This window comes from Ctenocephalides felis, unplaced genomic scaffold, assembly GCF_003426905.1.
Source record: "Ctenocephalides felis isolate EL2017-DRISC unplaced genomic scaffold, ASM342690v1 CF-g0.4_SCAFFOLD_01492, whole genome shotgun sequence".
NCBI classification, from domain to species: Eukaryota; Metazoa; Arthropoda; class Insecta; order Siphonaptera; family Pulicidae; genus Ctenocephalides; species Ctenocephalides felis.
The window spans coordinates 11,452,925-11,470,938 of NW_020537646.1; the positions used below are offsets into that span (position 1 = coordinate 11,452,925).

Here is an 18,014-nt window from a genome sequence, read left to right on the forward strand (position 1 = left end):
TAGTAATTTTATATACAATTTCATTACGACTTAAGTAAAATATACTCGATCTATCTACATGATAACAGATCAATAATTATTAATATGAGTTTAAAACGAATTAAATATTTTGAAAAATTGAATCTTATCTTACTATAACATAACATAATTTTTCAATGATAGAAGATACATTGGCCAAAAATCGCTTTTGAGGTCAATTTTGGTCAATAGCACCATACAACATTTATAATATAGTAACTATGAACATAACACTTCATAATATAATATCCATAAAGTTAATAAACTTTATGATTTATTTAATTTTATATCATTTGTAACTATACGCAAAATCTCTTTGTAATATTATAATATCCACATATAAGCAACGCAATGTAAAATATATAGAATTTATTATAAACTACTATAAATACTGTTTTAACATTAATATTAATATGATCTATAAATTACTTTTTAAGTAAAACAATTAGAAAAATATTTTTAGATATTCATTTGCTATCACTTTACTTATTTATAAAACGCGAAGTTTTTTGTGTGTAAAGTAAAAATACAGATTATTTTTAGTATACTTAATCTAATAAAATTTATAATATTAGTAACAAAAACATTTTATTATTTATGAAATTTTACTACTTTTATGTATATATATATTTTTTTTTGAAAATATGATTCATATTTCAATTTTTGATTTACAGACATACATTTATATGTGTCATTAGATAATAAATTTTGAATTTTTTGATCATTTTATTAGAAACTGATTAGTACAATTAATCATTTTAAAATATGATTGTGTTGCAGCAATCAAAAGGGTTACTCTAGCAATTTTATTTTATTTTATATATAAATAAAAATGTTCGACGTTTGCAAATTATAATTATTATAATATATATATATATATATATATATAAATTATTTTTATTATACGAATATTATAAAAAAGGGATAGATGATTTTTTTGTGACTAACGAGTGTTTTATCTCATACAAGAGCTCATAATAATCTTAGGTTTATTTTTAGATAATAATAGAAAGTAAAATACTTCTTAGTAAATACATGATATAATGCGTTGAAAAGTTTGTTAATTAATTAATTTGTAAATATAGAAAAAAATTGTTTCGTGGTTTGCTCTGCTTAGAGAGAACACGATAAAATTCAAAACGTGAGTAATTGTTAATTACTGTGCAAAGTCGACGTAGCGTTTGTAATTATTTTATTGGATTGTATCCAATTTTTCAAAATGCATTTTAATGTTATTCTCAATATTTATTTTGAATATATTGAAACTAGAATTATTGTTACAAAATTTGAGCCAAAAAGTTGTAGATATCAAAATGCCAAACCTAAAATAGATACATTAGAAGCAACAATTAAACTAAAGTTAATTATTAAAAAAATGCACAAAATTTCATTCAATGCTCAAAATTAAGGAGTTATTTATACATATCTTTTTTTTCAAAAGCAGGACATAAACTTGTATAGGAGCAGTTAAAATAAAAAACTCAAATATAAAATTATTGCTTTTATAAAAATTATCAATATCAAAAAGTAGTTGAATTCCCATCAATGGATCTTTCGGTCATCTTTCAAGGATGTTGCTTTTTTTCCAATTCAATAAAATTTTTTTAATCAGAACTACCGACTACAATATATTTTTTAAATAATAATAAGTCCTTTTTCGGTTTTTAAAATTGACATAAAATTATGTACATTTTTCTTTATGATTATGTAATATCAATTGATTTTAGCGTGCTAATTAAGTAATATTACTTTGTGCGAATTTTGATTTGGACTGTTATTTTCGGTTCAAATATTGTAATAGTAATTCGGTTAAAAAAATCTAGAAATATCTGCGGCCTTATTAATCCATAAAATATGGCCACCTTTTGTTCAAACTGAAACAAAGTACTGCAAAAAATATATAGTTCAGAAAAGTATAAAATGTTGTTCTGATTTAATAATTTTTATCCATTAAAATATCAATAAAAGACATTTATAATATCATAAAATAAAAAAGATATTCAGATAGCACAATTAACTATACATTTAATAAATAAAAATTTTAAGTTGTTCAAAAAATGAATTAAAATGCAAAAAATTGCATGTAAGTCTTCTATCCATGATCTCAAAAAAAAAATAAACGCAGCATTACTAATGATTAGGGAATGAACATGTGACGTGAAAAATTTACCTCAAAAGGAATTACCCCAAAAGGACAAAAATTGAGTTGCTTCGAATAATTAGTAAAGGTCCAGCTGCTAAAGATTGAATCTACCTCAATCGATTGTCAAAAGAAGTTCAATGAACATCAAAATTAATTCATTTCATATTATCCTTAATGGAGGTGCGTTGATTCGGAACCTTTGTTATAGGAAAAGCAGTATCCAAATCACTTCCAAAAGCTTGAAGAGGTTTTGGTCGTGCCCTTGCGTTATATTTAGCAGCATTGGTACCTGTCGAATATTTATTTTTCTGTACTGTATTATATATATTAGGACTGCTTCTGGCCACGTTATTATAACTCTGTCTAGACATGGACTCAAATGCGTCAATAACGTTGCCTACAGTAGATTTCATTGCCCTTTCCATTTTGGATTTGGTTCCAGATTTAGCATAGGAACCATTGTCAGGTATACCCAGCATGTCGAATGGCTCATCCTTCTTCCTATAAGTAACATTATCCTCCACGATCAGACGTCCTCTGATAGGTGCTAGTTCATCAGAAGAAGAACCATCCATAACCAGACTTCCTGAAGCTGGTGTTTGAGGTCTCTGACGAAATTGTCGGTAATCGATTGGAGTAGAACTATTAACCAGCGTAGAGTAGAAACGATCAGCTGGGTAAAATAAATCGTAACGATTTGGCATTGTCGTACCATCGACATAATTTGGAGTGTAAAACGTGTTTAAAGTCGACCGGTTCTGTGGATAGTACATGTACATAGTATGAACAAATTTTCATGTTATCACGAATTTGGTATTATTCTTGGTAATCGTGCACAGCTTGCTAGTCGCGCAAAATCAAAATATCTTAAAATTCACAGGATTGGCAATTCAAATACCGTACTCTTATGATCCAACTAGTATTTCTTTTTTTTCTTAATAAATAATTTAAGCACTAGTGATAGCAAATGTTAAAATTTGAACTAAGATATTAGTAATAAAAATTCTCACTCAGAGTTACAAGCAATCCTTCACCAAGTTAACGCGATATATCATTTTCCATTAATTTCAAAGCACCCTGTATAGTATTAAAAATATTACGTAATTTGAGAATTATTTAATATAAATCATTTGGCTTACCGTATATGTACATAGAAAAAAATTATTATTCATTAGTTTAACATACAGTTAAATTATAAAAGATTTAGCAAAATTACAGATTTATACACAGATACTCACACCTAATCTACGGCCATAAACCAGCAAAGTGATTAATATACAGTGGGTAGAATCATATTAACTTTATTTAATGAACACATTTAATCATACATTTGTGCATACTTGACTTTGTTAATTAGTCTTGAATTTAATACTTTGAGTTTTAAAATAAAAGTTAATATGATCATTACTTACATGTATTTATTGATAGACTTAATTAATAGATGATCATGTTAAGTAGACGCGAAGTTATTAAATTATTATTATTCCTAATTTAATAATAATATTAACAAAAGCAATTGACTTCGGTTACAAAAATTTACGAAATTCATTATATTATATTACTGTTTAAGTTTTGATTGGGAGGTGTCCAATAATTTTTGAATTCCTTCTTTCCCCGGTGATAAGTGATTACATTTAAAGTTATCCACATTTTTATTGTCAAAAAAAGTAATATTTAAAAAAATAATATTTTAAATTTTCAGGTAAAAAATAAATTCACGTAATAAATTGATACAAGCCTCCCTTTTAAGTCTCTAGTGATTAATAAACGGCCCTTGACAAAAATATGGTTATATAGAATTTAATTTTGTGATCTATCCATATGACACAATTTACTTATAAAAGTGAGATTTAATTATAATTCTATAATTTATACTTATGGGCCGTTTATGCCACAGACTAATGTTATGGCAAGGCTATGTTATGAAAAACTTTCCACACTAATTCGTTCTAAATATTGACAAAAGCCATGTGATTGCTGTGCAGTCAGGTTGTCATGTAAGAAAACTTATCCTAAAAACTGCACAACGATCTTAGATAACAGGGTCTTTCTGACCCAGCTTCATAACATATAAGTGACGTTGCAATTTATGTGTAAAACGCCGAATGCACAGCAAATGCATGACATTTTGGCAGTATTCAGTATGATTCAGTAGCATAATGTATGCAAGCTGAAGCGTAATATGGCCTTGCCATAACATTGGTCTATTGTGCGCCAGAATCGACCCATTAGCATAAGTAAAATATTATTACACGAAATTGCTAATACAAGTTTGAAACGAAAAAAATTAGTAAATTTGTTAAATTGAATGATATTTTTTTATGAATGTTGTCTACTGAACATGATCTATACAATCTACATAAAATGATTACCATTTTGCAGTTGTCAAATAATCTACTATTAGGTACATCATACGAAATGGTGCCAGTGTTAATAGGTTGTGGTTGGTGATGGTTTAGCATTGGTGATTGAGTTGGTTGGTATAATTTGGCTACTATGTGATTTGCTCAATGGTTGTGTGTGATATTATTGGTGATTTTTAATATATATAGCATTGTGTCTTCACTCCGTAACCAGCGCGCGATGGTGAGAACTTTTTTGTTAATTAGGTGATATTTTGGATAGGAATACGTTGTGAATATTTTCACGCTATATGATTGCCAAAGGTGCGCAGTACTGGTGTCTATACAGGGATAAAAAAATATTTTAAGTTAGAGTTAATTATATATAGTTTAGATAAGGAACTAAGAAGAAATAGGTATATATACATATATGTATATAATAATACAGGTACTACATTAGAATATAAAATTCTTGTTAACATTAGGCAGAATAGGGAAAATAAAACTTTTAATAATATATAAGCCTTATTCATAAGATATGACCGTTTTGCTTGTTCAATTCCACAATTTCAATTGTCATCGCACAAAAAAGACATATTAAAAACAAAAATTAAATGCCATTGTATAATAAAACAATCCTTTGGATTTTTGATAGTATTTTTCAACAATACTACTTTTTGGTATTTCTTTAAACAATAATACTCTAGTAAGGTGACCATATGTCCAGGATTTCCACCTGGTGCCCAAGGTTTTTCTAAAAACAATATTTGTCCCGGATTTAGATTTTTGTCCAGGGTTTCCGAAAAATGTTACAACTGTTTTCAGATTTTATTAAGATAAATAGATAAATGAGAATGATTTAAGACATTATGAATGAGAAAAATGGCAAAAATTATAAAAACGGTCTTTTTGACTACCTAGCACAGTAATATTTTTCAAGTTAATTATAAAAAGAATTATATAAAATTTATACAAGACTCAAAAGTGAAAAAATATATAGATTCAAAATTGTAAGAATATATAACAAATAACGGAATTAAAAGTATTTTCAATAGTCAGTATTATTAAAAAAAACAGATTTTATTTAATAAAATATCAGTTACCTTGTTCCGGGTTAGCAGAATTAAAAATTGCCTTCCCGGTTTTGACTTAAAAAAGTATGGTCACCTTAACTCTGGATTTTTGCTACATTTATTTAACAATACTGGTACTGTTTATTTATTTTTTGTCAAAATCTATTTAATAAATATAATATAGATATGATAATACCGAAAAAAATGAAGTTTATGAGAATCCCTTGCAAGCTGAAGATTTAGAAAGAAAAACAATATTAAATCAAAATAAGCCATAAGAATGAATATTGACTTTACATAAAATTTTATGCTTTGTAAACTTATTAATTCAAAAATACGAAAATTTTTGATAATATAAAATATTTAAATTTAATTCAAAATATCCTTCTGCATGATGTTAACAATATTATATGATTAAATTCAAAAACGATCAAAAATGAAAAAAAGATCATTGCTTAGGCCGACAAATGTTAAACAATTTACGTCTCTGAATCTACTACAACTTTTCTTTCATATATATTTCTATAAAAATGAGATTTTAAAATTTATCACAGTTAAGCTAATTATTGTCAAATAGTTTGTAACATTAGTCGCCCATTGTTAGTTAGATATAGGTATAAAGGATTTGAATGTATTTACAATAAGTAAAATAAAAATGCTACTTATAGAAATAAAAATAAAGAAATTTTAGGCCATAGTATTTGTGCATAAAAATAGTTATAAGAATTAATTTTAATACCGTAGTGCAATACATTTTTGTTGCTATAATTATTTTCATAAAATTGAAAAAACTGAATAGCGAAATGAATATAATTGCGAAGAAAGCGAACTTTGCACGATTAAATTATATATTCATTGACTTAAATATAAACTGAGTTTTATCTGATTCTCACCTGTACAATATTTTCTATGATATAATCACAAACATCAATAGTAGCATACAAATATACATATATACATATATCTATATATACAAAATTCTTAATAAGTGCAAAAAATTAAAAGTACTGTGCTTTCAAGTTTCAGTGGTGATAGCTAATATTCACAAATATTGGTGCAATTCGGTCATTGAATATTCGGACCGTACGTTTAGTGTATATTACAAAAGAAATTTTGGTGCTTTACAAAAATTGTGCTGATAAAACTAGTGCTTCGAAAAATATACAATATTTAAAGTGAAGTGCTTCTATTGTACTACTATGTGTTTGAAGTATCTCAAAGGTACAGTGGTGCTCAACGTGCGTGCCACACTCGGTCGTGTCTGTTGCATTTTGTTTCTGGTATTGTGTTTTTTACAGAATTATTTGTTGAGTGCCCCATTGACGCAATAAAAATATTATATTTACATTAATCGCATATTGTCGATAATTGGCGCATTAAGCAGATAAAAGCATGTGAGAAAATATTCAGAACTACAATGTAACGTTCAATTCTATTTACACTATTGCTTACATGTGGATGTTATTTTTATTGAAAATTATTTTATACTTCCACAAGTAAAGTTTACCTTACATACGTAAAGAGAAATAGTTACTCTAAGTTTGCGTGAGATCAAGCATAAATTGATTCAACGTAAAAAATCAATTAAGGTTTGCTCTAGCTTCTAAGGAAATTAAATATAATATTACTAACAGTAATAAATTTAACAATCCATAATTTCTATCTATAAAAATAGAAATAAAATAATTCTAGGCTTTTGGTAAAATAACATTGAAATCTTACTTTATAGTCAATTTAAATACTATTAACAATTAACATATATTAAAATTTATTAGAGAATAATTCGTATAAAATTAATTTTAGATCTTTACATAATTTAGATGCCTTGCTAATATATACTTTAAATATTAAAGCTACTTATTGTTCTTGGTAGTTTTAATTTAAGCTCTAATAAATACAAACTACTTATAGTTCCAGCACAAAATGAGTATCTTTGTTAATAAATTAATTAAAAATTTCTAAATTATATACGTAGTTATTAAACTTAGTTAGTCTATTTATTGATATAATGTAATAAATTCATTTAGGCTATGTACAAATTGTCATACACAATCGGAGGGTCCTAACCCCGCCAGATCAGTTTTGATCTCTTGGCAAATGCATTTAGTCATGCTTAATTTATTTCCATCTTTGCCGGAGTTCTTGTTACGATCATTAAGATCGCAACAAAGGTCATGTAGTAAATCCTTCCCCTTATTATTAAATGCTTCGCTAGATTTATTATTCTTGGCATTATTGTCGTTTGTTTGTAATAATTTTGAGCGCTTCCCTACTCGCGCCAGCATCTTTCTAGGCTGACTCAAATACCGAGACGAACAATTATCGAAAGAAAAATCCGCATTACGATCATAATGTTTAATTTTACTACTTTTGAAATCTAAACAAATTGTGCTTAAATTCATGACTCTACCGGACATTGCATCGTCTTGATCATAGGATTTGAAATGCTTATTTTTGAAATCATTTATATTACCGTGTGACAAATGACGCCGGTGAAGGTTTCTATTAGAAAATGCTTTATCTAAATATTGGTCCTTGCATTCAGAGTTATTGATAATAACTGTGGAAGTATTGTCATCCGAATTATGAACCGCGATTTGATGATCGTTAATAATATTTACATCGGTAGTACGTTGCGTATTTATAAAATCATCGTTATAAAAATTGGCAACAGTTTGATCCGGATATTCTATAGAAAATTGCGAATCAACGGCATCTAAATCATTTCGAGTATCAGTAAAGTAATCAGCGCCGCCGTAGGATAAGTGACGCCGGTGGACTTGTGTAACGTGCGTTTCTAGACTATCGGAAAGTAGTTGCAAACCGTTCTCTTTATTATGAGGATGCAATCTGCTTATTTCGAGCGTGTGATTAGAAATGCGCACGGAACGCCTAATCGTATACAGGGCCGAAGATCTGTCTCGGTCTAATTGCAAGTCCAGAGAGGAACTGGAGGGCGGCCTCAATAATTCCGAGGCGGCGATGCTATCAACACTCGTACTCGAGCACGTAACCATCGCGGGTGCGTTCGGTACGCCTGTTAGATTTTGTCTGTAATGATTGTGTCGTGTTCGTGACCTGTTGTGTGTTGGATGTCGTGCAATGGATGTTGTTTGCTGAGGATGGTTTGCTGTTTGTTGATTTGATACTGTTGTCGGTTGCTGTTCGGTGCGGGACGATAATTTTATGCTAGACCCGCGTCGGCGGTTGCATGACACAAGCGGCTAGGCGTACCTTCATTGCTTCTGGCGAATGCGGTGCGTTGTGGCGGCCTGAACCGCCGTGGTAAGTATTGTGATGATTCAAATGATGATTCCCGGAAGCTCGGGTTGCACCCGCATAGCCAGCGGGCGTCGTGTAAATAGCGTCTGCGCTTATTGGCAAACCGGAGGTGTCCAGACGAGTCTTGTCGCTGATCGCCGGTTTCTCACTAAAATTGTAAAGTCTTTCATAAAAAATATTTATATAATGTTTTCTAAAGAACTACAGAATTAGTTGCTAACTACAACAAACGAGCAAATATATTATACACCAAAATGGCTTGTCATCATTAAATTGTTTAAGGTCCCATAATATCTGAAAGAGTAGAGTTTTTTCGCGGGGGATACTTTCCATCTAAACGAGGCAATCTTTCCATGGAAATATTAGAGTTAATGGCATATTTTTTTTATATATAATTTTATTTGAACAGCGATCAGAACTTATGGGTTCTATGAGCTGTTGTGATCAAGATCTTACAAACTACGTTTGTTTTATTACAGATGTCAACCCAAACAGTTGTCACATCTCTGTATGATAAATTTTTATTACAATCTCTGTAATAGGGCAAGTATGGTGCAGAAATTCCGGGTGAGGGCTATCTTCACTTGGAAGCATATTGCTATCTATATTTCCAAGTGAAAGTCGTTGTCACTGTTGCCTGACAACAGGCTGCTCGAAGTGGGTATCGAACCCGGGACCTCTGAAACAAGTCCCGTCGCTCTTAACCGCTTACCTACGGGCGAGCCCATGTTTTCTAAATAACTGCAGAATTAGTTGCTACTCATACTATTACAGACCCGTTACATAACATTTCTGTTTTTTCCTATTGGCTCCATAATCTTTTACCATTTTATTAACACTTTGGGGACGGCTGTCCACCTCAGTGGACAAACATACTCTGTTAGGTACAGGCTATTTTATAAACAATGACTCAGTTTGCATCGAAAAGTTGAATAAATTACATATAGCAGTGAAAAACAATATTGCATTTTGAAAATAATTTTAAGTTATTTTAATAGCATTTTCAGCCTTTTCCTTTGCTATATAGTCTTTTTTTAATATTTAAAACGACCGAGCGCTTTTAAATATGGCAAAACGACTGGTAAATTTTGTGAATTAAGCAGTAGTGAAGATGAGTTCCAAATAGATATTCACACAGAAAATTTTACGAAATTAGTATTCGCACCGAAGGTAGTGATGGATGTGGTGATGATATTATCCAACCAACAAAAATAAGAAGAAGTTTGACAAATTAAATGGAGAGTCGATTCTCCTTCAATAATCGAGTTTGACATACATCAACAAGCACCCCGACTACAAATACCAAGCAATATAAGACGACCAATAGATTATTTTACTTTATATTTTATAAATGAATTATTAGACAATATAATAGAAAAAATAAACCATTATGGCAGAAAAAAAATGACCAAATATACTGACTACTCAGTGGCATATTCGAAATGCGAGTGAAAGAAAAAGGGATTGTATTGTCTGTTCTGACAGAAAAGCACCAGGAGAAGGCGGCGAACAACATTTTATTGTAAAACATCTCAAAATCAACCAGCTATGCATTTTGGAAATTGTTTTGAACGTCACCATTCTTTATAAAATGATCAAAAATAAATTAATATTATAAATGTATGTCCTTCAATGACCACAAACTTTTATCAAACAAATTGCATAACATACACAATGAAATCAAGTTTACAGCCGGTACAGTAGATTGTTTTGAAATCGGTGCCGTCCCGAAAGTGTTAAGTTCTTAATACAAATTCTCTCAGTAGCAATAGTAATTTAATTTAGTTACAGAACAGTATTCTTAATCTCTTTTATTATTAGTATTAGCAGTAGAAAGTTAAATATAAATTTATATTTTCTCGTAATGTCTTATTGCGAACACTTGGCGGTCAGGGCAACTCCACAGGGGATTGCTTGCAGTATATAAATCTCTACAGAAGACGTTTACGAGAAGGTTGAAACGAAGACCACCACATTTCTCAGGGCGGGACATATAACACATTAAGAGTTGTAAATGCGATTCTGTTTCTAAGTCAAGCAAAACAAATATTAATAAATGACATAAACGCAATTATTCAACATTCAACTAATACAAATGAATGTACAGAGTGTCCCGGAACTCAACGTCAAGGAAAATAGGAAATAATGAAATCGTAAGTGCAACCTGGAGCTTGATAATTTTCCTATTATTGTGGTTAATTCTTATTGCTTGTAGTTTAATCCTTGAAACAAACAATGTTTGTAAATATTACGTCGAAATCTGTTTAAAATTTTTGCACTGTAATGCCAATGTAATTTTTTTTGCCTAATATCAGTAAATGGTTCGAAATAAAATGATATAGAATACAAATAAGATTTTTAAATCACATATTCCATTTGAGAGAAGTTTTATGAGAAAATGATGGATGAAATGCCAAACACGCGTTTCCCGATGATACATAGCTCGCGGAAAAAATAAAACAATTCGGCAAATAAAAAACCATCGGTTCGAACTGAAATATACAAGCGCCGGTAAATTATGTATGACTTGTCGAACCGTGTGAGTTATGAATTTGTATTTCCGCGTTTTTCCTGTGTTAGATATAAACCATTGACAGATAATATTAAAATATTCCGTAAGAGACAAAATGTTTGGTTTAGTTTGTGATATATGTGTTTGTTTTATCCACGACTATGTTTTGTTGTTACTCGTTATTGCAAAACATTCGAGAAATGGAACTAGTTTGAAAATATTCATTCAGATAGTGTGAGATTTCGACAAACATATGATTATATTTATACTAGGGTTTATACAAAAACCGACATTTCAGGAAACAGGTTTTTACAGGTATTATTTTTCTGTGATTAAAGCAGCTTTTGATTAAAATTATTCACTATTCAATTTTATTGATAATATTTTTTCATGCGATTTATGAACCGAATAATAATAATTGACCGAAGTTTCAATCAAAATCAATTAATTATTTGTTACTTATGCTATTTTTTACATGTAAGGGTGTAAATATTTTATAATAGTAAAACGAAGAATGGCTAACGATTTTCAACACTTATATCAATTTAAATCATTGAACATAAATTTTATATATTTGGCTACATTTTTATTAAATGTTATTCATACGTTGGAGAGCGGTATTTTCTACTAAAAAAACGGTTTTCCACTCCATGCAAAAAATGCTCAAAATTAACAAAAGAAAGTTAGTTTTTCTATTTTTTTACAAACTTTCCAAGCATTTAGAAGCTTCAAATGAAAACAAGATATTTATCAGTTATTGAATAACTGATAAATCTACAAATTGATAAATTTATCAAAAACAAATAGACAAATTTCCTAGTAACACTTATTTTTCTGTTAGAGCTAATGAATTTACTCGTGAAATATTACATTAACCCCATTAATTTGAAAATTATTATATTAACTTTGTGTTGAGATACTAATTTCTAAATTCTAGTGAGCAACTAAATGAAAGAGGTAGGATTCAAATATTGAAAGTATCGTTGGGTGTTGCAAATTTATGACTACATTTGATTAAGTTATGCGTTTAGCACAAAAATTTCGAATTGCTAAAGCAATAAAATACATAATATGGCTTTGAAATATTATGATTTGAATTGTGTCCGATTCAAAGTTAAAAATATTATCCTCGTCAATAATCTAATTTCATTGTACCGCTTAAAATATTGAACTTTAGCGTGTTTTCTGTATGAACTCGATTCCTAAAAATCTAAGTAAAGTGCATAAATCACGACAACGACCAAAGTGCTCGTAATGCATTACAAAATCGCGCTACTGCCGATTCGAAACCCTCATATTACATCCACTGAAAGAGATCCGAATCCTATAAAAGTCTGGGTCACGTGAGGTCCTTGGCGAGAAAAGTAGATACGCCGACCCACTGGCTATTTGTTATCCAGTGCACTTTGGTAAGAGACATAGCCGTTCCAAACGAAATAAAAAAATATCATATGAAAGATTCTGGATTACTCCAAGAACGCCGATATTTTATGTGATCGGCGCCACGAAGCGTGGCTAAATGTTTTATTCTTGGCTCTATGTACTATTTTATGATTGAATAACACAAATGGTATTATGAAATGTGATAGGTATTAAGTGAATCCATTTGCGGAGATGGTAGAATGGTTATAATACGTTTACATATATATTAGGTTGGCACTAAGTAAGTGGCTCTTTCACTCTTAGATGGATTCAAATTTTCAAGATTTTGACGTGGTCCAAATGTACAATATTTCTTATTGTATAGTAGGCAGTTCAGCTGATAATCTGTAAAAAAAGATTTAGCTTCTGCTGAAATATGGATCATCCAAACGATTGTTTTTTTGTCATAATTTGCTTCTTAATTTCTGCAGATGTAAAAACGCATATGATGCCTGATAACTGATGGAGCCAAATTGGTTTACCAAATTTCATTCTGGTGATGAGAAAAAATGCTCTCACATATCTTTGGCCACTCAGTAAAAATTATTGGAATTTGATTGAAATGTGTTGCCACATCTACCATAAAGTCCTGACCTTATACTATCTGATTATGATAGCTTTAATCTCACAAAATTCTTGAAACTTACAAAAAAAAAATCAATAATGATGAAGGTGTCAAATTGTATTTAACTCAGTTTGTTGCTAATAAATGCCAGAAGTTTTATGAAAGTGAAATAATTATGCAGCTTGAAAAATGACAATAAGCCATTAATCAACAGACACAAGGCATTTCAGAAAAAAGTTATTTAGTTGGAATAATAAGACTTTGTTTTTCTAACAAAAATCCGCACTTACTTAGTTGCCAACCCGATAGTACCAGTATGTTACGATTTTACTATATAATACCTTATTCTAAAGAAACGTATCTGAAGCTAGTAAGAAATACATGTCGAATACTTCTGGATTATCTTATATGTTATATATACTCAAACTCTAGAAAAAATTTAAACACCACAATGACATATTTCTTTGTTCTAGAATTCAAAAGAATATTTTTAATGATACCGTGGTTTGCCTGGAGAATTCTTCAAAAGTATATAAAACAACTGCTCTACTTCGTATATTTTTCCATTAGTTTCAGAATCTTATTATTTTTCAAACTTTTCGTGCCATTAATGTAACCACGATAAACTTCATTGCATCATTAAGTAGTTGCACCGAACTAAAACTAAAATCGAATCCGACCATTGTGTGCAACTTCTCAGACGGGTTGTTCTTTGTGAGAGGAAACGAACTTGAAAAAATAAACACACACATAAAGGGAGCAAACAAACTGCTGAAAATGATAAAAGAAGAATTCCGACGAGAAAAGTTCATATAATACGACAAAATCTATGCGACAGAAAATTGTGTTATATCACAGAACAGTTGCTGGCGGTGCAAAAAGTTTCAACCGCGAGGAAAGTCTAAAGTTATTTTCAAAACTTGTACTCGATCTGAATTAAAACAATGACTTAGTTATATTAGCGAGACGCATTCGCACAAACTCGCTTGTCGCCAAGAAAATATTATGATTTATTTTATGGAAAATACTATCTCTAGGTGGAAATGAATGCAAATGAACTTGTGAACTAAATTATGACGCATAGCATTGTTATAAATCCATGCAAATTAGTATATGAACTTTGCCTATATGCCGTGGCTTTCCCATTCAATTTGTCAAATATTATGAATCATACATTTTACAGTTACCATAAATAATAAAAAATGTAACTTGGTGTAAGTGACAATCAATGTCACCTGTAATTGTATTTTATATTAATTATACGCACTTGTATGTATCTACTAAAAGCAGAGTCTATTATTCCAAATTTAAATGATTATTTCTAATTTAACTACTTTTTGTAGAGCTATAATATTTTAATATAATATTTTAGAATGTTCGTTTAGACCAGTAGTCCACGTGGATTCCCATGGTCCATGACAACATTCAGAAGGTCCACGTTGGGGAAAAATAAATTCGGGGTCTACAAAATTAAAATGGGGGTCCTTATATTATACTATCTATGATAAAAATTGATATACAATATTTACAAATTGAATTTATAAAAAAAAGTAAATAAAAATATTGCTCTTTTTATAAAAAAATGGTCTTTGTCGCAATATGGTTCAGCTTGTAAGACCCAACTTGTTGACTATTAAATGACTTTTGATAATATTCTTTGGACTTTTTGAGACTGTCATAATATTTCTCGACACTAAAGATGAAAACGATTAAATAGTAGTAAAATAATGAACTCATAATAAAAAAAAAGTGTTGACTGTATATCATTAGCTGGGAGATGTAAGATTAAGCCTTACAAAATTGTTGCGAAATGTTTATAATTCAACATTTAATTTTTGTTTACGTTACTTTTTTATTATTATTTCAAATTCAATTGAAAAACTTTATGCAAGTAAAATGTATTTTTACTTTGAATTTATAAAAGAATCTATATCGTATAATCGTATAAATATCAGTTTTGCCACTGAACTTGCCCAAGGAGTCCATGACACAAAAAAGTTTGGGAATCTATGGTTTAGACCATAAACTCTAGCGCCATGTTAAGTTTCATTAAAACCCATAAAAATATATTATTTTCACATTTAACTACAAAGAAATGGCCTGGCCGATCTTACCATACCCGGCCGATTAGGAACTAATAACTATATCGATCAGTTTCAGAATTTTTTAAAATACGAATTTTTTGCAAACACGTACATAAAAATTTTTGCACTTTTTAGCTAATTTCAAAGAAACAGATTGACTGATCATCGCGCAATCGCTTATTATTCTGAAATCTATTTAGCAGTTTTTCAGAAAATACCTACGAAGTTTCAAATCTGGTCATTTACACACACATACTTTTTCCAAATTTGTCATCAAACGATTCAGAATGCCTTGTAATGTCAAGGAAACATTAAATTAGCAAATAAGATTTTCAGGCAAGTTGATAAAAATTTGAATTTCGAACAAATCTATTATATTTCCTATTTCAACCTCTGATATTCTCGTATATTTCATTTTCAGCCACAATTCATCACGGCATTAGTTTACGGCGCTGACCGTTTACGACTGATGTCCATGAATACAAATACTTCAATAAGGGTGCAAAGGGTGCCCTCTTCAATAAAACCGCCCTCGATATAAAAACAAACGACCGGAAGGGGTGCAAAGAACGCGACACAGCCAACAATAAAAAAGCCATAATATGCTTCGTCGCATAACTCACCCTTCAACTTTAAAGTTATTTTTGTTTGGAACGCTTAACTGTTGGAGAAGAAACATGACAGATTTTTTATTAGCATGGTGTACAATCTAATTTTTATTAAGAAAATACTATGAGCGAATATTTAGTCACAAAACACTATCCGATACTAAAGTATAATAACAAGAAAGTGTTGTGTAAAGTGAATATGGTAAGAAGAGAAACAAAGGTCCAATTGGATATCACTTGTGTTTTATATCACAACAAATACCACATTTCAAACAAAGAACTGCCTGACTATGTTCAATAAAACTCCCAGCGAGTTCATCATTGAGAAATAAGATTTTTTGCTATTTTATAAAACTTTTTACCACGTACGTGTGGTAAAAATGGACAGCCAGGGAAAAAAATTCACGATTTTATTTAAAAAGTTTCTATAGAATGCTAGTTACATTACTCAATTAACGCGATACAGTTTATTAAGTTGAACAACAAAAATCATAATCTTAATATATAAAATTGTTGATATAAAACTTTTATATCAACTCTTATTACTTTATAGATATTGTTTTCAGTATTTATTTCTATTTAATTATTATAATCAAACTTATAGTATCTTGAAAATCAACCATTACAAATGAGATTTTCGGCTCACACACACAATCACATACTTTTTCCAAAGTTGGTATCAAGCGATTCAGTATGACTTGTACTGTCGGGGGAACATTAAATTAGCAAATGAGATAAATTACATAAATTATATTAGCAAATTAGATATATTACAATACATATTTTAGGAGCATACAATTTTCGTATGGAACTTTGTGAGAAGAATTTATCATCAGAGTTGGAATAACTATTAATTTATCTCTTGCAAATTGTTTTTTAACGTATTTTATGATTTATTTTCTATTTTCTTATTGTTTACACCTTGTCAATGTAAGGGTTTAGAGCAATTTAGGTGGTTCTTATTATTCAACCGCAAATAAGCTATTCTAGAGGTTATAAAAAAACTGTTGGATCTAACTTGAAAATAACAATATATTTTATAAATCATTTAAATAACGTATAGGTAAAAAAGTATATACATGTTTTGTAAACTAAACAAACGAGTTTACAAACAAAAAGACTAACAACAGATGTGTCCAGTCATGTTCTGATTTTGATTTTTTCTCTACTTTAAAATAATATCAATAACAAATTTATACTTTAATGACTATCTGTTTATCATTATACAAAATGATATATTCATTTACACCAAAACTGTAAGGAAAATGTGTTTAATTACATTAATCTTGGAAAAACGTTTCTATAACAAATAAACCACTTTCCCTCCAAATAATTATTGTACCACGAGAAATTATTAATAAAATTACTAATCAATAATTTATTACTAATCAAATCTTCTCATAATCCATGTCGTAAAACAGGTCTAAAACAGGCATCCATACTTTGAAAACGGTGGTGTGTCTTTTTACCCGTAGACCTTTATGTCCCGTTTTATTCTTTAGGGTGGTCCTTAATATGGATATTTTTGAATTTTATTGCTCAAATGCTTCCAAATTGATAAAAAACAATTCTCTGAAAAATTTAGCTCTTGATATTAACTTTACGATAGTTCGCACTTCAACCAAAAATTTTATGGAAATAACATGGGTTAAATTTAATTTGTTTTATAACTTATAGACAAGTGAATCAAAATTTTGAGATCAACATTGTCTTTGCTTATTTTGATCAGAAATAAAAAAAATTATAACAAAAATTTTATATTGTTCATAAAATAAGTATTTACTTAGGAAGATGAACCAAGAAACTTTGGTTGGAGTGCGGACTATCTTAAAGGTAATATTAAGAGATAAAACTTTCAGAGAATATTTTTTATGAATTTGGAAGCATTTGAGCCTCTGGGAGGAAGGAAGTTCGAAAACATCCATATTAAGGATTACCCTAATATATATATATATATTATATATA

At 29.6% G+C, this 18,014-nt stretch overlaps 1 protein-coding gene across 1 annotated transcript in view; it reads right to left on the reverse strand.

Annotated features, from left to right (window-relative positions):
* Positions 1–4,369: 4,369 nt before the first annotated feature.
* LOC113370835 (hemicentin-1) overlaps positions 4,370–18,014 on the reverse strand; it is a 198,735-nt gene continuing 185,090 nt past the window's right edge. Inside the window, exons 19-20 of the mRNA XM_026611519.1 lie at positions 8,811–9,006; positions 4,370–4,844 (exon numbers count right to left, since the gene is read on the reverse strand). Coding sequence (XP_026467304.1) covers positions 4,806–4,844; positions 8,811–9,006 — 235 coding nt within the window. The 3' untranslated portion in view covers positions 4,370–4,805. The remainder of the gene's footprint in view (positions 4,845–8,810; positions 9,007–18,014) is intronic.